General features: G+C 54.9%; 1 protein-coding gene across 2 annotated transcripts; it reads right to left on the bottom strand.

Moving 5' to 3' along the window:
- Positions 1-53: 53 nt before the first annotated feature.
- On the bottom strand, positions 54-18798 carry LOC142818913 (glycoprotein-N-acetylgalactosamine 3-beta-galactosyltransferase 1-B-like). Of its 2 annotated transcripts, XM_075901731.2 has the most exons (5): positions 18148-18798; positions 16289-16459; positions 5396-6060; positions 1348-1552; positions 54-617 (listed from the first exon to the last, which is right to left on the bottom strand). In XM_075901731.2, the coding sequence occupies exons 2-5, from the start codon at positions 16437-16439 to the stop codon at positions 259-261; spliced, it is 1380 nt and encodes a 459-aa protein (XP_075757846.2). In that variant the 5' UTR covers positions 16440-16459; positions 18148-18798; the 3' UTR covers positions 54-258. The 2 variants fall into 2 exon arrangements, with proteins under 2 accessions (XP_075757846.2, XP_089630903.1); XM_089774777.1 differs by lacking the exon at positions 54-617 and having other exon boundaries at positions 1190-1552; positions 18148-18792.
- Between the last annotated feature and the right edge of the window lie 1729 nt (positions 18799-20527).

Raw genomic sequence — 20527 nt, 5'->3', positions numbered from 1 at the left:
AGCAGGGTAATACAGACTCCCCCACCCCCACACACCCCCGTCAGCCCTCCCTGAAGCTGCCGGGGGGGGGGCTGGCTGGCACGTTACCCCCCCCCCCCCTTCTGAGGTCAAAGCCACGCCCGCCGTTCCTTGCTTTCATTCCAGGGCCGGGGTTGAACCTGGGGGTCGGGGCTCCGGGCCGAGAGGAGCTGGCCCCCTGCTGGGCATGCCGCTGGCCCCCATCTCCCCCTCGTGCTGCCAAACGGGAGGGGGGGCAGCTCAAATGAATGTATCGGCCACCGTGTTGCACAACGGCCTGGGGGTCCCGCCCGCCCTTTCCGCGCCTGTCCCGGGAGGCAGAAACCTGCCAGAGCCAGGCCTAGGGGGCAAGGGGGCAGCCCCCTCCCTCCTGCCGCCAGCCCGGACAGCCGATGAACCGGGGGTGTAGCTGAGCGGCCTGCTTGGCGTCGCCGTCGCTGCGCCCCTCGGGAGGCGGGTAGCGAAACAAGCCAGCCCCCTGCAGGGGCCAGTGCGGCGGGGGGGGAGCGGGGGGGGCGTGTGTGTTGGGGGGGGCGGGCACGTCGAGCCGGCGCGGACCCCAGTGGCCATGTACAGCGGTTCCCTCTCTTGGGTTGTAACTGTAAGTACGTAACAATGTCAGATTTCAAGCCGTCACTTGTGCCTGGTTTCTCTTGCTGGGGGCTGCAGGGAAGGGGACATCCCCCGCCTCCCCCCCGCAGCTGTCAAGCAGCCCAGGAAAGGCTGGGGAGGGGGGGACGGGTGGCCGGGCCTCTGTGGCCAAGCGCTGATCTGGGGGTGGGGGGTGGCCCTGGGGTCGCTACCTTCCCCGCTGCGGGTCCCGAGCAGCCAGGGAGATTAAGGCACCATGGGCAGAGGCGGGAGTGGAGGGGGAGCCGGGTCCGGGCTGGCAGGGGCAAGCTGGGGGTGATGGAAACGAAGCCTTCCCATTCGCACGGGGGGGTGGGTACCTCGTGGCCGTGCCCACCTGCCCCGATGAAAGCCTGCCTGAAGCAGGCAGAGGTAGCTTGACGGGGAGGGGGGTTGCAGTGATAATCGGACGCCTTTTCCGTAGAAGGGCTCTGCCCCCTCTTAGCGGGGTGCCCCCCAGCGGCGTGCCCTCGGGGGTGGTGCCCTCGGGGGTGGTGCCCACGGTTACCCCCTAACTCCCGGGAGTGCGCTGCTGGAGGGCACCCCCTCCGCCTCGGCTCTTAGCTCGCGCGCCGCATCCCTAGGGCTGACCTGGCGTCTTCCCAGCAAGGGGCAAATCCGGCTCCGCTGCTCCCACCCTCTGCTCCTGACACGCAGCCGGCCAATGCCCCTGCCCTCCCCGTCGCCTTTAGGAGGCACCTGGCGCCGTGGTTCCAAGCACCTCGCTCCAGTTATAAACCCGCTCCGGGTAACTCTGTCTGAGCCGCGTGCGGTTCAGAGCCGGCTGGTAGCGGGGCTGGTATCCGTACGGGCGCAGGTGGCGGCTCAGGTATTCCAGCAGGTACATGTCCACCGGGCTGACGTAGTGGAAGGAGATGGATAAATCTGAACAGCTCTGGGAACCCTGCGGGGAAGAGAGCAAGTCACAGTTAGCCTGGCTGGGCGGGGCGGGGGGGTGTCCATCCCACCCGAGCCTCACCAGGGTGGCTATGAACCCAATTGTGCACTAACGGGCCCTCTAAGCTGGGAGGAGATTCCCATGCCACCCAGCTGATTAGCAGAGCACCCAGAGCTCAATGTTGGTATATACAAGTGGTGCACGTTTCTTGGTGCATGTAGAAAAATTTATTCTGCGCGTGGATGGTGTGAGGGCGCATCGGGGTTGCCCTGTCTCTTGCACCCCTGTAGTGGCATGAACAGACACCACCAGCCAGTAGAATAGAGGGAGTTTCTTGCTTCTCCAGGATACAGCACAGATGCAATCTGGTTACAGGAATGGGGGATAGGAGGCCTCAGGGCCCCCCCTTGAGATGGGGGCTGGTTGGGCCCTACAATCCCAGCCCCCTCCCTCGTCCCTTCTCCCCTGCTTCCCAGACAGAAACTGACCCTCTTCCAGCCCTCCCCCGGCCCGAGCCCTTTTGGCTCCTGGGGCGCATGGTGCATGCGCTGCCCAGCCCAGCCTGGCCAGTACTGCTGGGCTGTGCAGGGCTCCGCGGCCGTGGGGGGACGGGCGCTGCTGGGCCGGCGCTGCGGGAGCCAGGAGCACGGTGCCTGATGGCAGTTGTAAGAGACGCCGCGCACCCCTTACAGCTGCCATCAGGCGCCCCCCATTGGTTGGCGCCCTGGGCAGCTGCCTGGCTCGCCCGTGCCTCCGTCCGGCCCTGCCCCAGCCAGGGGCTGGACCCCCGTCTTCCTCTCTTTGTCTCTCTCCCTGGGAGGCGACCGGTCGGACAGGTTGGGAGCCCCTTCCCTAGTGACTCATCCCCTGTCCTGCTGGGCCGTGCTACAGACAGCCGCCAGTGGGGGTCACCCACAGCCCCAGCCCAGCCACCAGCAAGGCCCCCCCGCTACGCCACAGCTGGGAAAAAATCTCCTGGGTGGAAAAGGTTAGAGGGAACATTGCTCTGCACCGGCCCAAGTGACCCCCATCCCACCCCGCACTACTGCCAGTCACAATTCCCTTCCCCTCGCCTCCCTGCCCGGCATGCAGCCGTCGGCCCATGGATCCGGGTGCCGTGGTGGGCGAGGCTGGCCAAGCGGCACAGCACACGGGGGAGGGGTCTCTTTAGGGCCAAGGGCATTAGAGGTCAAACCCCATCCCCCACCCCATGCCACATAGAAACCCAGTGGCAACCAGCACAGAGCAGGGGCTGGGCCACTCAGGCTACGGCTACATTGGCAAGATTTTGCGCAAAAGTGGCTGCTTTTGCACAAAAACTTGCCACCTGTCTACACTGGCCACGAGTTCTTGCACAAGAACGCTGACGTTCTAAAGTGTGAAATCAGGGCTCCTCGCACAAGAACTATGATGCTCCCACTCAGGAATAAGCCCTCTTGTGCAAGAGGCCAGTGTAGACAGGCAACATGAATTTCTTGCGCAAGAAAGCGTCTACACTGGCACGGATGCTTTTGCACAAAAGCACGTCTCTTGCACAAAAGCACATGCCAGTGTAGCCGCTCTCTTGCACAAATACTTTAACACAAAAACTCTTGCGTTAAAGTATTTGCGCAACATCTTACCAATGTAGATGTAAGCCTCAGGCTGCATCTAGCTTGGCATGATATTCCGGAAAAGTTTTCCATTAAAAGCATTTTCGGAAAAGCATGTCTAGATTGGCAGGAAGCTTTTCCGCAAAAGCACTTTTTGTGGAAAAGCGTCCGTGGCCAATCTAGACGCGCTTTTCCTCAAAAAAGCTCCGATCGTCATTTTCACGATCGGGGCTTTTTTGCGGAAAACAAATCTGAGCTGTCTACACTTTGCGCAAAAGGGACTTTTGCCTGAACGGGCGCAGCACAGTATTTCCGCAGGAAGCACTGATTTCTTACAGTAGGACGTCAGTGCTTTTGCGGAAATTCAAGCGGCCAGTGTAGACAGCTGGCAAGTTTTTCCGGAAAAGCGGCTGATTTTCCGGAAAAACTGGCCAGTGTAGATGCAGCCTCAGTGTTTATCTGCTCTGCCTGACACCTGGCCCTGCCCGCAGCCGGAAGACAGGCCGCCGGGCTAGCCGGAGCCTTGCTCTGACCCGGTGTGGCCGCTCTTCTCTTCGGAACACTTGCAGCGGCTCCGGAGAGCCCAGCAGGGCAGGCACGGTGCTTACGGCCACGGCCACACTACGCCCCACAGGCGACCCCGGTGGGGGGGGAGAGTCACTCTGGCTGCTTCCGCCGATGGATCATGTCCCCCGGGGACCCCAACGCCGAGCGTGAGCAATGCACTGTGGTAGGCATCCCACGGTGCCCTGTTGTGGGAAGGCAAAGCTGCTCTCTGCCCATCCTGGGATTTCCCTTCAGTCCTCCCACAGCCTCCTCAGCTGCTCATGACTCGCTCTGCCCCCCTCCCTCCGCAGCCGCAGCCTGGCCCTCGCAGGGCAGAGCTAAGGATGCGACGGACTAGTCGACTAGCCGTTTCCCCCGCCCCTTGCTGCCTCTATCAGACAGAAGCAGCAAAGGGGGTGGAGGAAGGGGGGTTGTGTCGGGGCGTCGGGGTTCCCCCGACTCTGTTCGTAGTGGCACGCACAGACTCCGCCAGCCGGTAGAACAGAGGGAGTTTCCTGCTTCTCCAGGGATGCAGCACAGCACAGACGTCATCCGGTTACAGGGCCAGGCCTAGGATGCCTCAGCCCCCCTTGAGATGGGGGAGCCTGGGCCCCTAACTCCCAGCCCCCTTGCTCAGGCTGCTTCCTCCATGATTCCAGACAGAAACTGCCCAACTTCCAGCCCTGCCCCCCAGCCAGGGGCTGCCCTCCGCCTTCCTCCCTTTGTTCCTCTCCCTGGGAGGTAACTGGTCGGACAGGTTACCTGCCTGCCCCAGCAGCCAGTGGGGGTCACGCACAGCCTAAGCTTAGCAACCGGCAAGGTACCAACACTGCATCACAGGGCCCAAAAATGCTACGGCTCCAGGACTCGTGTGGATGGCAGCAATCGCTGTGAAGCTCTTCATCCAAACACCTGGCCAGAGTCTTAGGAGCCCTTGATCAGCAGTTTCGAAATGGCTCATGTACATGGATTACGACCCAGCCACCGCCTTGATGGAGAGAGGGTGGATCCGCCCGGCTGATCACCCTCAGAGCAGGTTGGACCTCAGGTATCAGACTGTGGGGTGGCACCACTAGGACCCAGAGTGTAGAAAATTGTGTCTGCTGCTGGTGCAGCGAGGGGGGATGGGGCGTCATTTGAGCTCCCTGCCTCAGGTGCCAAAATGTTGAGGGCCAGCCCTGCCTGGGAGAGAACAGGACTCGGGGTTCAGCCCTCTGCTCTGGGAAAGAAATCTGCCCTGTGGATCGCAGCCATGGAAGGCCAGAACCGGGCCCCCACCAGCCCGTGGGAGCGAGCCAGGCAGCTCAGCTGGGAGCAAAGGGGCAGATGCACGAATGGGGGGGGGCAGTCCCCAGCCGGGGCTATACAGAGGTTCGGCACACGGGCGACCCTGCCGGCCTTGAAACACACCACGAGCCGGCTGGCTGGGGCGGGGTCAGAGGGGATCAAACCCAGGACCTCCGGATCTAAGCGCACGAGCCAGCAGACCCCGGCCCGTTGGCCAAGGGCTCCCGTGGGGGCGGGACAAACCAGCACACGACCCGCTGCAGTGAGTGGGGGGCGGGGCTTGTTCTGGAGGCGGGACTAGGTTGCTGGGCGGAGCCAAGAACAGGGCCAGGCATCCTGGTCTTCTCTGATGTGCTATGAGTCCCAGTTTCCCTTCGCCCAGCTGCCCACCCCTGCCGGAGCTGCGACCCTCCCGGACACTCACCACCCGCACGGGGTAGAAGGAGTAGCTGGGATAAAAGCGATCGTGCTGAAGATTCTCTGTCAAATGCTTCTCCGGAGGGAAGGGGTGGAAGGTCTCCCGCCCCGCGGGGTCCCGGGAGTCCCCGGCCCGCACCCCCAACTTCTCCATGCACTGGCCCAGCGCCAGGTCCTCCACCGAGCTCGTGTGGCTGCAGGCCTGGGTGCGGAAGCCCTCCACGAAGCGCCGCAGGGCCTCCTGGCTCAGGACGTAGCCGGCCCCGCCGCTCATGTAGCCCTGCTTGGCGAAGGGCTTGAAGCGCTTCCCGAAGTAGACGGGCTCCTGGGGCGTGTGGTTGGCCAGCAGCCAGCGCAGGTTGTCCAGCACCACGAAGGTGTCGTCGTCGGCCTTGAGGAACCAGTCGGCCTGCGCCAGGTGGTGCTGGTGGACGTACTGGAAGGCCCGGATGGTTTTCCAGTACAGCTGGTCCCGGCCCTCCTTGACGTCCAGCCCCACGGCGGGGAAGCCGTCGTCCCGCACCGAGCTCATGAAGAGCACCACGTTGCAGTGCCGCGCCCACGTGGCCTGGACGTGCCGGGCCTTAGTCTCCAGGTTGCTGGGGCCGGTCATGACCCAGCAGAGGATCCGCACCTTGTGGAACAGCTCGTCCGCAGTCGTGTTGTCCTCCTCTGGGGGCGGGAGGGCATCGTCTTAGTTCCCAGCAATTGCTCAGCCCGTCACCCCCGCCACCACCCTGCGGCCAGACCGGACGCGTGAGAGATGGGAGGGGCACCGCCGTGGTGACAGAGCCTGGCTTACTCCCCGGGGCCCATCCCAGAGATCTAACTTGGCACCACACCTCGGCAGCCCTGGGACACTGGCAGGACCCAGAACAGAGATGCCAAAGTGCCTCTCTGAGAGGTCATCAACTCCAGTCCTCTCATGGCAGGACCAAGCACTCTAGAACATCCCTGGCAGATGCCTATAGAATCATAGAATCATAGAATAATAGGACTGGAAGGGACCTCGAGAGGTCATCGAGTCCGGCCCCCCGCCCTCAAGGCAGGATCAAGCTCCGTCTACACCATCCCTGACAGATGTCTATCTAACCTGTTCTTAAATATCTCCAGAGAGGGAGATTCCACCACCTCCCTTGGCAATTTATTCCAATATTTGACCACCCTGACCGTTAGGAATTTTTTCCTAATGTCCAATCTAAACCTCCCCTGCTGCACTTTAAGCCCATTACTCCTTGTCCTGTCCTCAGAAACCAAGAGGAACAAATTTTCTCCTTCCTCCTTGTGACACCCTTTTAGGTATTTGAAAGCCGCTATCATGTCCCCCCTTAATCTTCTTTTTTCCAAACTAAACAAGCCCAGTTCATGAAGCCTGGCTTCATAGGTCATGTTCTCTAGACCTTTAATCATTCTTGTCGCTCTTCTCTGTACCCTTTCCAATTTCTCCACATCTTTCTTGAAATGTGGCGCCCAGAACTGGACACAGTACTCCAGCTGAGGCCTAACTAGTGGAGGGTAGAGCGGCAGAATGACTTCACGAGTTTTGCTTACAACACACCTGTTGATACAACCTAGAATCATATTTGCTTTTTTTGCAGCAGCGTCACACTGTTGACTCATATTCAACTTGTGGTCCACTATGACCCCTAGATCCCTTTCCGCCATGCTCCTTCCTAGACAGTCGCTTCCCATCTTGTATGTATGGAACTGATTGTTCCTTCCTAAGTGGAGCACTTTGCATTTCTCTTTATTAAACCTCATCCTGTTTACCTCCGACCATTTCACTAATTTGCTAAGGTCATTCTGAATTATGTCCCTATCCTCCAAAGAAGTCACAACCCCACCCAGTTTGGTATCATCTGCAAACTTAATAAGCGTACTCTCTATCCCAATATCTACGTCATTGATGAAGATATTGAACAGTACGGGTCCCAAAACAGACCCTTGAGGAACTCCACTTGTTATCCCTTTCCAGCAGGATTTAGAACCGTTAACAACAACTCTCTGACTACGGTTATCCAGCCAATTATGCACCCACCTTATCGTGGCCCTATCTAAGTTATATTTGCCTAGTTTATCAATAAGAATATCATGCGAGACCGTATCAAATGCCTTACAAAAGTCTAGGTATATGACATCCATCGCTTCTCCCTTATCCACAAGGCTCGTTATCTTATCAAAGAAAGCTATCAGATTAGTTTTGGCATGACTTGTTCTTCACAAACCCATGCTGGCTATTCCCTATCACTTTATTACCTTCCAAGTGTTTGCATATGATTTCCTTAATTACCTGCTCCATTATCTTCCCTGGGACAGACGTTAAACTGACCGGTCTATAGTTTCCTGGGTTGTTCTTATTCCCCTTTTTATAGATGGGCACAATATTTGCCCTTTTCCAGTCTTCTGGAATCTCCCCTGTCTGCCATGATTTTTCAAAGATTCATAGCTAAAGGCTCAGATACCTCCTCTATCAGCTCCTTGAGTATCCTGGGATGCATTTCATCAGGACCTGGTGACTTGCTGACATCTAACTTTCCTAAGTGATTTTTAACTTGTTCTGTGTGTATCCTATCTTCTAAACTTACCCTCTCTCTGCTTGTATTCACTACGTTAGGCACACCTCCAGACTTCTCGGTGAAGACCGAAACAAAGAAATCATTGAGCATCTCCGCCATTTCCAAGTTTCCTGTTACTGCTTCTCCCTCCTCACTAAGCAGTGGGCCTACCCTGTCCTTGGTCTTCCTCTTGCTTTTAATGTATTTATAAAAGGTCTTCTTGTTTCCCTTTATGCCTGTAGCTAATTTGATCTCATTTTGTGCCTTTGCCTTTCTATCTAAGGGTCTGTCTACACTAGCCCCCTAGTTCGAACTAGGGAGGCTAAAGTAGGCATTCGAAGTTGCAAATCTAGCCCGGAATTTAAATCCTTGCCAGAGGAGGCAGTGAAGGCTAGAACTATGACAGAGTTTAAAGAGAAGCTAGATAATTTCATGGAGGTTAGGACCATAAAAGGCTATTTAGCCAGGGGATAGAATTGGTGTCCCTGGCCTCTGTTTGTCAGAGGCTGGAGAGGGATGGCAGGAAATAAATCGCTTGATCATTGTCTTCGGTCCACCCTCTCTGGGGTGCCTGGTGCTGGCCACTGTCGGCAGACAGGATACTGGGCTAGATGGACCTTTGGTCTGACCCAGTCTGGCCGTTCTTATGTTCTTATGTAAATATCCCACGTTTGATTTGCATCTTCCCGTCCGGTCGCCATTTTTGAAATTTCCAAGTCTGGACTAACTGCCCGAGTCTACACGCAGCAGGGACCCAAATTAAAGCCCCTAAATCGAACTACCTGTTAAACCTCATTCCAGGAGGAATAACAGGTAGTTCGAACTAGGGCTTTAATCCCAACTACCGGGTCCCTGCGGCGTGTAGATGCGGGAAGTTAGTCCAGACTTGGAAATTTCAAAAATGGGGACCGGGATATTTAAATGGGATATTTAAATCCCGGGCTTGATTTGCAACTTCGATTGCCTACTTTAGCCTCCCTAGTTCGAACTAGTGGGCTAGTGTAGACATACCCTAACTGCTCTTAACCACCTCCAGTGATGGAGACTTCACAACCTAGAATCATAGAATCAAGAACCATAGAACTGGAAGAGCCCTCAGAAGGTCAGCAAGTCCAGCCCCCTGCTCTAGGCAGGACCAATCCCAACTAAATCAACCCGGCCAGAGTTTTATCAAGCCGAGACTTAAACACCTCTAGGGATGGAGACTCCACCACTTCCCTAGGGAACCCAGCCCAGCGCTTCCCCACCCTCCTAGGGAAATAGTTTTTCCTAATATCCAACCTGGACCTCTCCCACCACAACTTGAGACCATCAGTCCTTGTTCTGCCATCTGTCACCACTGAGAACAGCCTCTCTCCATCCTCTTTGGAACCTCCCTTCAGGAAGTTGAAGGCTGCTATCAAATCCCCCCTCGCTCTTCGCTTCTGCAGACTGAACAGACCCAACTCCCTCAGCCTCTCCTCATGGTCATTTGCTCCAGCCCCCGAATCATTCTGGTCGCCCTCCGCTGGACCTTCTCCAATGTGTCCACATCCTTTTTGTAGTGGGGGGCCCAGAACTGGACACAATACTCCAGATGTGGCCTCACCAGAGCCTAATAAAGGGGAATAATGACATCTCTAGATCTGCTGGCAATGCTCCTCTTAATGCAACCTAATATGCCCTTAGCCTTCTTGGCTACAAGGGCGCCCTGTTGACTCATCTCCAGCTTCTCATCCACTGTAACCCCCAGGTCCTTTTCTGCAGAACTACTACTTAACTGGTTGGTCCCCAGCCTGTACCAATGCTTGGGATTCTTCCATCCCAAGGGCAGGACTCTGCACTTGTCCTTGTTGAGCTTCATCAGATTTCTTGTGGCCCAAACCTCCCTCTGCAATTTATTCCACCGTTTAACCCCCCTGACAGGAAGTTTTTCCTAATGTCCAACCTAAACCTCCCTGGCTGCAATTTAAGCCCCTTGCTTCTTGTCCTGTCCTCAGAGGTTAAGAAGAATATTTGTTCTCCCTCCGCCTTGTAACAAACTTTTAGGTACTTGAAAGCTGTTATCCTGTCCCCTAGCAGTCTTCTCTTTTCCAGACTCAAGACACCAAATTCTTTCAGTCTTCCCTCACAGGTCATGTCTTCTAGACCTTTAGTCGTTTTTGTTGCTCTTGTGTTGACGTTCTGCAATTTCACCATGTCTTTCCTGAAATGTGGCACCCAGAACTAGACACAAATCACAGAATCCTAGCGCTAGAAAGGACCTCGAGAGGTCATCAAGTCCAGTCCCCTGCCCTCACGCCAGGACAAAGCACCATCTATCATCCCTGACAGGTGTCTGTCCAACCTTCTCTTCAATATCTTCAGGGATGAAGATTCCACAACCTCGCTAGGCAATTTATTCCAGTGTTTAACCATCCTGACAGGCAGGACATTTTCCCTCATACCCATCCTAAACCAGAGGCCAAGGAGAACAATTTCCCTCCCTTTTCCCTGTGACGCACCCTTTTAGATACCTGAAAACCACTATCATGTCCCCTCTCAGTCTTCTCCTTTCCAAACGAAACAAACCCAATTCCTTCAGCCTTCCCTCCTAGCTCATGTTCTCTAGACCTTTCATCATTTGTGTTGCTCTTCTCTGGCCCTGCTCCAATTTCTCCACATCTTTCCTGAAATGTGGTGCCCAGAACTGGACACAATACTCCAGTTGAGGACTAATCAGCGTGGCGTAGAGCGGAAGAACGACTTCTTGGGTCGCTCACAACACTCCTGTTCATGCCGCCCAGAATCATGTTGGTTTTTTTTGCAAGTGTCACATTGTTGACTCATATTTAGCTTGTGATCCACTGTGACCCCCCTAGCTTCCTTCCTGCAGGGCTCCTTCCTAGACAGTCGCTTCCCGTTTTGTCCACGTGAAACTGATTGTTCCCCTCTAAGCGGAGCGCTTTGCATTTGTCCTTACTGAATTTCCTATTTACCATAGACCATTTCTCCAGGTTGTCCAGATCATGCTGAATTCCGACTGTCCTCCAAACCCCTCCCAGCCTGGTACCATCTGCAAACTTGCTCTCTATGCCATTATCTGCATCAGTGGTCACCAAGCAGTCCATCGGGATCGACTGGTAGATCTTGGAGCCTCTGACAGTTGATCTTGACCAGTTTGGCCAGGAAGCTATCAAGTGCAGGCACTTCAGCTACTCCTGCCCCCACGGCTGTGCAATTCCTGCCCTTTACCTTGGAACTGTTCCCCTCTCCCACTCTGTATTCTAGCTCCACAGAATGGGGGGGGGGGGCACAATGGGACTTGGGATGGAAGGAGTTTGCTGGGTGCTTTTGAGAGTGGTGCAGGGCCAGGTGCCTGAGCCCCACTGCACCACCTGCAGTAAGCAGTGTCCAGTTGGAGCCTGCATCCTGAATCTCTGTCCCAGTCATGTACCCTCTCCTGCACCCCAAGTCCCTGCCCAAGCCCTGATCCCCCCCAACCCAAACTCCCTTATAGAACCTTACTCTGAACCCCTTCCTACACCCCCAACCGCTGCCCTAGACTCAGCTCAGGGCCCTTCTCACACTCCAAATTCCTTAGCCTGCACCCCAACCCCCTACCGCTGCCTGATGAAAGGTGAAGCACTGGAATGGGTTCCCTAGGGAAGTGGTGAAGTCTCCATCCCTGGAGGTGTTTAAGTCTCAGCTTGACAAAGCCCTGGCTGGGTTGATTTAGTTGGGATTGGTCCTGCCTAGGGCAGGGGGCTGGACATGATGACCTTCTGAGGTCTCTTCCAGCTCTATGGTTCTATGACTCTATGATTCTATGAAAGGGAGGAAGGATGGAGTGAGAAGGGGCATGAAAGAGGCGGGGCAAAGGTATCCGGATCTAAATCGTCAATGAAGAGATTGAACAGAACCGGTCCCAAAACTGATCCCTGCAGAGTCCTGCTTGTTCTGCCCTTCCAGCGTGACTGTGAACCATTGATAACTCCTCTCGGAGTGGTTCTCCAGCCAGTTACACATCCACCTTACAGTCGCCCCATATCGATTGCATTTCCCTACTTTGTTCGTGAGAAGATCATGTATCAGAAGTTTTACTAAAGTCTAGCTATATCTCATCTACTGCTGCTCTCCTCCCATAGGGCCTGCTACCCTGCTCAGGGAAGCTGTCTGGTTGGTTTGACAAGATCTGGTTTCACTGCTGATTTTAATTTATCGCCTCATTATCTTCCTGTTGTTTGAAAATGGATTCCTTAATTACCAGTTCCATTATTTTTCCTGGCACAGAACTTAACCTGACGGGTCTGTAGTTTCCTTATTCCCATTTTTATAGATGGGTGCTACATTTGCCCTGTTCCAGTCTTCTGGAATCTCTCCCGACTTCCATGACTTTTCAGAGATGATAGCTAAAGGCTCAGGTACCTCCTCGGTCAGCTCCTTGGAGGCATTTCACCAGGCCCTGGTGACTTGGAGACATCTGACTTTTCTAAGCCACAGAGAGGGAGCTGAGTTAGTCTGTAACAGGCAAAACTTAAAAAACAACAAGTTGTCTAGCAGCACCTTAAAGACTAACAAAACACTCAGGTTACAGTTGATAAGAAGCTGGATATGAGTCAACAGTGCGCCCTTGTAGCCAAGAAGGCTAATGGCATATTAGGTTGCATTAAGAGGAGCATTGCCAGCAGATCCAGAGATGTCATTATTCCCCTTTATTCGGCTTTGCTGAGGCCACATCTGCAGTATTGTGTCCAGTTCTGGACCCCCCACTACAAAAAGGATGTGGACACATTGGAGAGGGTCCAGCGGAGGGCAACCAAAATGATTAGGGGGCTGGAGCATATGACCTATGAGGAGAGGCTGAGGGATTTGGGTTTGTTTAGTCTGCAGAAGAGAAGAGTGAGGGGGGATTTGAGAGCAGCCTGCAACTTCCTGAAGGGAGGTTCCAAAGAGGCTGGAGAGAGGCTGTTCTCAGTAGTGACAGGTGGCAGAACAAGGAGCAATGGGCTCAAGTTGTGGTGGGAGAGGTCCAGGTTGGATATTAGGAAAAACTATTTCCCTAGGAGAGTGGTGAAGCACTGGAATGGGTTCCCTAGGGAAGTAGTGGAGTCTCCATCCCTAGAGGTGTTTAAGTCTCGGCTTGATAAAGCCCTGGCCGGGTTGATTTAGTTGGGATTGGTCCTGCCTAGAGCAGGGGGCTGGACTTGATGACTCCTGAGGTCTCTTCCAGCTCTATGGTTCTATGGTTCTATGATTCTACATAGATGGGATCATGAGTGTTCATGGGAACAGCCCACTTCTTCAGATGACAGGGATTGACAGATGACTGTCGTCTGAAGAAGTTAGGGTTGCCAGGTGTCCAGTATTGGCCCAGATAGTCCAGTATTTGCGGCTCCTGTCCAGTAAAAAAAACCAGAAAATTCCGTAAAATGTCTGGTATTTTCTGTTTTTCTTGGATGGAAGGCTGCTTGGGACATTCTTCCCCTGCCGCATCTGGTGGGGGAGGGGGAGTGTGCAGGGATTTAAAGGGGCCGTGACTCGTTTTGTTTTGGTTTTTTTTGTTCAACCAGTTTTTTCCCCACCACGTCCGGTATTTTTTGTGAAACTATCTGGCAACCCTAGATGAAGTGGGTTGTGCCCACGAAAGCTCATGATTCCATCTACACGTTTTGATAGTCTGTAAGTACTGCATGGCTATTTGTTGTTTTTTAAACTTTTCGAAGGCTTGTCTACACTGGGCAGGTTTGGCGACAAAAGTGCTATCGACGTGCAAAAGTCGCCAAAAGTGAAAACCGGTCAAACCAGTTTTTCTCCTCCCCTCCCCCCATTGTCATGTCTTGGCCAAATGGCTAGCTCCCCTGTGGACAGAGAGCAAAGCAGTGTGGGTGAGCAACCCACAGGGCAGTGTTGCGGGAAGGCAGAGCTGATCCCTGCGCTTTTTGGGATTCCCTCTGTGGCATAGTGGGGGGGCTGCCTGCTCTGTAATAGGGGGTCCCCGTGCGCTTTGATGTGAGATTCTCAATGACTCCTCCAAATGTGGATTAACCCAGATGCCTAGGGTTAGCCTCCCAGGGAGAGAGACAAAGGGAGGAAGGCGGAGACCGGGGGGCAATAAGGGAGTGGCTGTCTGGGAAGCATGGGGAGAACAGTCTAAGCAGGGAGCTGGGATTGTAGGGGCCCAGTCACCCCCATCTCAAGGGGCCTGAGGCATCCTAGCCCTGGCTCCTGTAACCAGATTACATCTGTGCTGTGCTGTATCCTGGAGAAGCAATAAACTCCCTCTGTTCTACTGGCTGGTCGAGTCTGTTCGTGCCACTACGGGGCTGCAGTATCAGGGAAACCCCGACCGCAACGTCACACCCTCGTAGCTCTGGGAGTTCTCCATGCTGAAGAACATGACGGCTGTCTCTCTAGCCCTCCCCCTCAGCAGCAGCCTGCCTGCAGCTCTGCTCCTGGCCAGGTGGAACAGGAGCTCTCCAATTATTTGTTCTTTGTTTGCTCCCTGAAAGAAGCAGCTCACTCAGCTGTCAGATACTTCCCGGAGCTGTGAGAAGGGAGGGGGCGCAGGCCTGCAGGGCGGCAGAGATCACACAACACCGAGCACAGCCAGCAGGGCAGGGATTGTGGGATCCTGGCAGGAAGCCAGGTCTTTCCACAAAGCAAGCAGCAGCGTCCAACCCTGGCTTTTTGTGGATAATGAAGGGAGGGGAAAAGACAAAAGTCTCTCTCAGGGAGTGGCAGTGTTTTGTTACCAAAACTGGGTGGTTTTTCCCAATAAGAGCCGCACGGCAGTGCAAACGCTTTTCCTGTTTTGTTGCCAAAAGGCAAGTGCTGGAGACAAAATGTGCCGATATAGACAAGCCCTTTTTAATGTGTTCTTTCCCCTGTTTTAGCTTCTGTACCTACCCCATTTTCACCTGCATTCCCTGGGTGAGGCATCTAATCGTCACCAGCCTTCTTGGTGCAAACCAAAACAAGGAAGTCATGAAGCACCTCTGCCATTTCCATAGTTTCTGCTTTTGTTTCTCCCTCTTGGTTGAGTAACATCCCAGTTTTGCCCTGGGATTTCTTCCTGACACTGAATATATTTCTGGAACGTTTTCTTGTTACCCTTTGGCTACGTCTACATGACGTGTTTTCTCGGCAAAAAATATGCTAATGAGGGACTCATTTGCATGAGTTGCGATCTCATTCGCATCTTTTCTGATGAACCGTTTTTGCACTTGGGTTTTTGCACAAAAACAAGCAGTGTGGCCATTTTATTTTTGCCCCAAACCCCCTTTTTCCGCACGATCCTTATGGAGGTATACGGAGCAGGTGGGAAAAAGGGGTTTTGCACAGAAAGCAAATGTCCATGTTTGGTTTTGTGCAAAAACCCCTAGTGCCAAATGTTCTGGCTCGGCCGAAAATATGCAAATGAGATTGCGACTCATGCAAATGAGCCCCTGATTAGCATATTTTTTGCCGAGAAAAAGGGGAAGTGTAGACGTAGCCTCTCGCTAGCCTGACCTCGTTTTGTGCCTTTGCCTTTCTAATTTTGCCCCTGCCTAATGGGTGTGTTTGGTTTATATTCACCTGTTGTCACTTGATTTAGTTTCCACTTTTTGTAGGACTCCTTTTTGATGTTTAGATCCTTCAAGATCTTGGGTTAAGCCTTGCAGGTCCCTTGCCCAGCAGCCTATCTTTTCTACCCAGCGGCATGGGGAGTTCCTGTTCCCTTGATAACGTCCCTTTGAAAACCTGCCAGCAGTCTTTAATTGTTTTTCCTTTCAGTCTTGCTTCCCCTGGGACCTTGCTCACCAGCCCTCTGAGGCTGAAGTCTGCCTGCTTAAAACCCATGGCTTGTTATTTTGCTGCTCTCCTTTGTACCCTTCCCCAGAAGCAGGAACTCTGCCCTTTCACCCACACCACCTTCCACTTTTCACTTCTCCACCAGCGACTCCCTATTTGTCACTATCAAACGTAGAGCCTTCCCCCTCCGGAACCTCCTCCTTGTGAAATGAAACTGCGTCTCCTAAATGCACGCCAGGAACTTGTGGGGTTTGTAATGCTGCCTGACCTCTGATGGAGCCGGTAATCTCAAAGGCTCTTGTCATGGAAGGGGGCCCTCCTTAGCCCCATTTTGCAGAGGGAAAAACTGAGGCTCAGCGAGGGCCTGGCACTTGCCCCAGATGACCCATCAGGTGAGTGGCAGAGCCAGAGACAGACTCACACCTCCTGATTCCCAGGCCATCGCTCTACCCACTAGGCAGCACTGCCTCTGCAGCAGTGAGATTCACACTGACAGCCCTGGGAGGGGGATTTCCCTGCCCCAGGCCAGGGGTGAAATGGAGGGGAGGGCGGGGGCATTAGCTGGGCTGTGTCCATCTCTTGCCAGCCCTCACCTGAGTGGGAAGGATAATAGGTGGATCTTACCACCGGTGCGGACATGCTGTGTCTTGTCCTGACGATGCAGATGAAGGTATATCCGACAGCAATCCCCACAGCCATGCCGAGACACAGCCACAGCTCTTGTTTCCTGGGGAGGAAGTTCATGGCGCGGCGGTACGTCCGAGCTGTACGAGGGGACCGAGAATAAGCAGAGAACCCACGATGCAAGACTCACTGCGTGGGCAGGCGGCAAGCCAGGGCCCAACGCGGAGCTGGCTCCTGGTCTCTTGTGGAGCTCTCGGCACACCCACGGAAACACTTATTGCAGACCATACATGGGACTGTGGAACTCCCTGCCACTTGACTCTGTGGGAGCCATCCGAGTGGGATGAGTCCTTGCCAGGGATAACAAAGAGTGACGTTGGCTAATACTGACAAATTCTGGAAGGGGCATGAAACCTCCCACTTCAGTCTCGATCAGACACCAGAATGAGACAGCGCTGGGGATGGGGGTAGCTTTAGCTCACCATCTGGTGCCAGGCACCGCCAGAAAGGCCCCTCCATGGTCCTCAGTCCTGGACCAGCTGGGCCATCGCTTTGTCCCTGTGGCTTGGTAGCAGCCCGGTTCCTGAAGAAGCGGGCTGCTGGGGGCCCGCGGGGATTTTGGGGGACACAGCACAGATAGGGTTGGAGCAGCTGCATTTTGGGCAGGAATAGTGGCTGAGCTGTCCAAAGCGAAACGTTTCGGCTGAAGGAAACCTGCCTGGTTTCTGGAAGACCTGCAAGAGCTTCCCGGGTCCACGATCGCCTGGAAGCCCCACCCACCCGGGTTTCGGGCTCCTCGCCACAGGGAAAGAGCTCCAAGAGACTCCCTCAGACCAAGCGATGGCTTCTGGGTTAATTGCTGTGCAGCCTGGATTCGGCAGCTCCCCTGTGGACTGCCCCACAACTTCCAGACTGTTCCCCCACTCTGCCCCCGGCCTGCCCAGGCTGCTTAGCCAGTCCCTGGAAACACTGAGGTGCTGGGCCAGTGAAACTGACAAGCGCCTGTCAGTTTCAGGCTTCACCTGCCCGGTTCCCAGGGCGCACCCACCATCCAAAGCGGGTTTCACAGACGTGCCAGGTCACGGGAAAAGCCCCACCAGCACGCGGTGCCTGCCCCGGTTGGAGCCACCACGCCACACTCCCCGCAGGCTAGGACCCTGCGCTTTGTCCACCTCGCGCCAGGGGACCTGGGGCCTCCTGCTGAGTCCCCCGCAGCCCCAGTTGCGTCTCACACCCTGCCTGTGCTCTGAGCACCCAGCCCCCCTCCCCGCCCCACCCATCCCCCTTTGTCTCTTTTGCACCTGCCACCTGGCCGTGGTTCAAAGGTTTCAAGAGTTAAACCTCTCTGGCTGGCAGTGTGCCCACGGGTGCTGCCCCCCACGGCAACACAACCAGCCCATGGCAGCAACAATCCCGACCCGATGGGTGCCGTGGCAACAGGCCGGCGGGGCATCCGCGGGGGGGATCCATCGGGGACTGCCTCCAGCCCGGCAGAGCCCGCAGGGAGTGACTCAGCCTCGGCAGGGACTTGGCACTGAGTTCTTACCATCAAAGCTACCCCCCGCCCAGAGCCCATCAACCGGTTTCCTCGAGCCCCACCCAACCACGGCACCCGGCTGCAGCCCTGCAGGCGAGGGGTCTGTCTAGGGATCGCTGCGGTCCCTCTCCTCCCCCTCCAGGGGAGCCACCCTCCCCTCCCGGGTACCAGAGCCGGGTCAGGGAGCTTTGTCGTCCCCGGCGGCTGCTGGGTCTGGGGAGGGAGTGTTGGCCACCTTCCCTCCCTGCGTGGACGTGGGCTCCGCGTGCCGCACCCCCGGCATTCACTCACCTTTACCCTCCTCCTGTCAGCCACACGGCCGGCTCCTCTTGCTCCAGCTGCAGCTCCAGCACCTGCTCTCCCGCCTACCGAGGGTGAGGCTGGCTGCTCCCAGGCCAGCAACCACTCCCAGGCTCCGCTCTCCACCAGAGGCTGCAACGTCGCCTCGCAGGGGAGAAGCAGCCGGGCTTCGACCAGGAAACATGCACACAGAAAATCCTTGCATCACAGCAGGTCCGCCTGAGCCCCCCGGGAGCACGGTGTAACACAGGAGCATCCCTAAGAGGCCCAATCAGGGCTAATTGCTTAGAGACAGGGCTACTGACAGGGCACCCTGCCTGGCCAGAAGTTAAACATGCCAGCATCTCCTAGGCCACTGCCAGCAACGCCCCTCTTACCCACTCCAAACAGGGTCTTCCGATCCCAAAGGGCCAGTTGCAATGTAGACCTCAGCTCTTCCCCGACGGAGCCCGCTGCACCGACCCTGCAGAACCTGCCATCTAACCCAGTGGTTCTCAAAGTGCCGTCCTCAGCCCACTAGTGGTCTGCAGCCGCCTCCTTTTGAGCTCAGAAAAGTTCCCCACCCCTGCCATAAATAAAGAAAACATCGACTCCTTTTTGGTGGGCCATAAATTCCTATTTTACTTTGTTTAAAATGAAGTTTGATCAACGAGCACGAGAAAGTGAATCTCTGTATTAGTTTAAATCAAACCATCCTCCCTCTCGGCAGCACTCGCAAAACGGCTCGGGCGTAATTATGTAATTAACGGTCCCTTTCCATGAGCAACTGGTGGGCCTCAGAAAGATGTGCATTGAGCCAAAATTTGAGACCCGCTGCTCTACAGGTTTATCGATAAAAGGCAGAAAGAAAGGGTCGAGAGTCCAATTGTTCAAGGAACCAAAATGAGGTTCCCCCGGCCGCAAAGTTCCTGGCACCGGCTCGTAGCAGAGATGGAACTTGCTTAAAAGCCTCTGGGCTGCATCTTTTTTTAGGATGAGTCATTGGTCCTTCTGGGCCCTGTTCAAAGCAAAGCTACTTCTGAAGTGATGAGCGGAGGTGAAGGCAAACCTGGAGGAACCTCTTGGGCCCTTTTGATACAGGGAATGCCATTGTTTTTGCTGGGCGGACCAGCTCCCGCCTGGCACCCCACGCTGCTGCCTCTGGTCCAGAGGCAGCAGTGCGGAGGGGCAGAGGGCTTCTCGGGAGTGAGGCCGGAGCACACTGGCCCCACCCCAGTGAACTATTGAATAGTCGAGTAACCGATACAAATTCACAACGTTAATCGACTCATCAGTGAACCAACATTTAACACCCCGACATTGGCTGCATCTAGACTGGCATGATTTTGCGCAAATACTTTTAAGGGAAACGTTTTTCCGTTAAACGTATTTGTGCAAGAGAGCGTCTATACTGGCATGTGCCTTTGCGCAAAAGATTTGCTTTTGCGCAAAAGCATCCGTGCCAGTGTAGATGCTCTCTTGTGCAAGAGAGTTCCCATGGCCATTTTAGCCATCGGGCTTTCTTGCGCAAGAAATTAACGTTGCTGTCTATACTGGCCCTCTTGTGCAAGAATACTTGCGCAAGAGGGCTTATCCCTGAGCGGGAGCGTCGGAGTATTTACGCAAGAAGCACTGATTTTTTACAATACAAGGTCAGCGTTCTTGCGCAAATACTCGCGGCCAGTGTAGACAGGTGGCAAGATTTTGTGGAAAAGTGGCCGCTTTTGCGCAAAATCATGCCAGTCTAGACACAGCCAGAGTGTGTGCTGATGCCCCATTCTTGCCATAGAGAATGGCTTTTTCAAAAGCTCATACACACCATGCCCCTCTACTGTTCTTGGCACCAGCAGCACCTAGGTCAGCTTTTCTAGCAGGAGCAGGTCTCGCCTTTAAACCCATCTCTTCGCCTGGATTGGAGGATGTGACGATCACCGGCCCGGGGCGCCCTATCACACGGTGGCCAGGCTCAACAGCCAAACATCGCTGCAAAGTGACCACATCCAGCGGTTTCTCAAAACTCCCAATTGCTCCCCCCTGTTTAACCATGCTCCTCGGCACACGCCACACCCGTTCCTTCACGGGACAGTCAGCCAGCAAAACGCAACCGGCGCAACCCTGAACCGCCTCCGTATGGCATTGTAGAACCGCACAGAGTCTAAAGCAGTGGTTCTCAAACTTTTTGGCTCGTGGACCACTTGGCTCAATGCAAATCTTTCCAAGTCCCACCTGTTGCTAATGGAAAGTGACCGTTAATTACCTAATTACGCCCGAGCCATTTTGCTAGTGCTGCAGCAAGAGAGAATGGGTTGATTTAAATGATTGGATAAATGGACGGTAAGATGGCTAGAAAGCTGGCTGGAAGGGCGGGTCCAGCGTGTAGTGATCAACGGCT

This window comes from Pelodiscus sinensis, chromosome 31, assembly GCF_052426305.1.
Source record: "Pelodiscus sinensis isolate ZL-2025 chromosome 31, ASM5242630v1, whole genome shotgun sequence".
Classification (NCBI taxonomy): Eukaryota; Metazoa; Chordata; order Testudines; family Trionychidae; genus Pelodiscus; species Pelodiscus sinensis.
Note: the sequence above shows the minus strand (reverse complement) of the source record. Positions and strands in the feature narration are given on the sequence as shown.

What these genes read in the sequence shown, in the direction of transcription:
- LOC142818913 (XM_075901731.2), bottom strand. Translation starts at nt 16,439, where the DNA reads ATGAACTTCCTCCCCAGGAAACAAGAGCTGTGGCTGTGTCTCGGCATG. An exon ending in CCTTCTACCCCGTGCGGGTG is followed by an intron (nt 1,553 to 5,395) that starts GTGAGTGTCCGG and finishes TCTTCCCCGCAG; the next exon opens with GGTTCCCAGAGCTGTTCAGA. An exon ending in GCTTGGAACCACGGCGCCAG is followed by an intron (nt 618 to 1,347) that starts GTGCCTCCTAAA and finishes ACGTACTTACAG; the next exon opens with TTACAACCCAAGAGAGGGAA.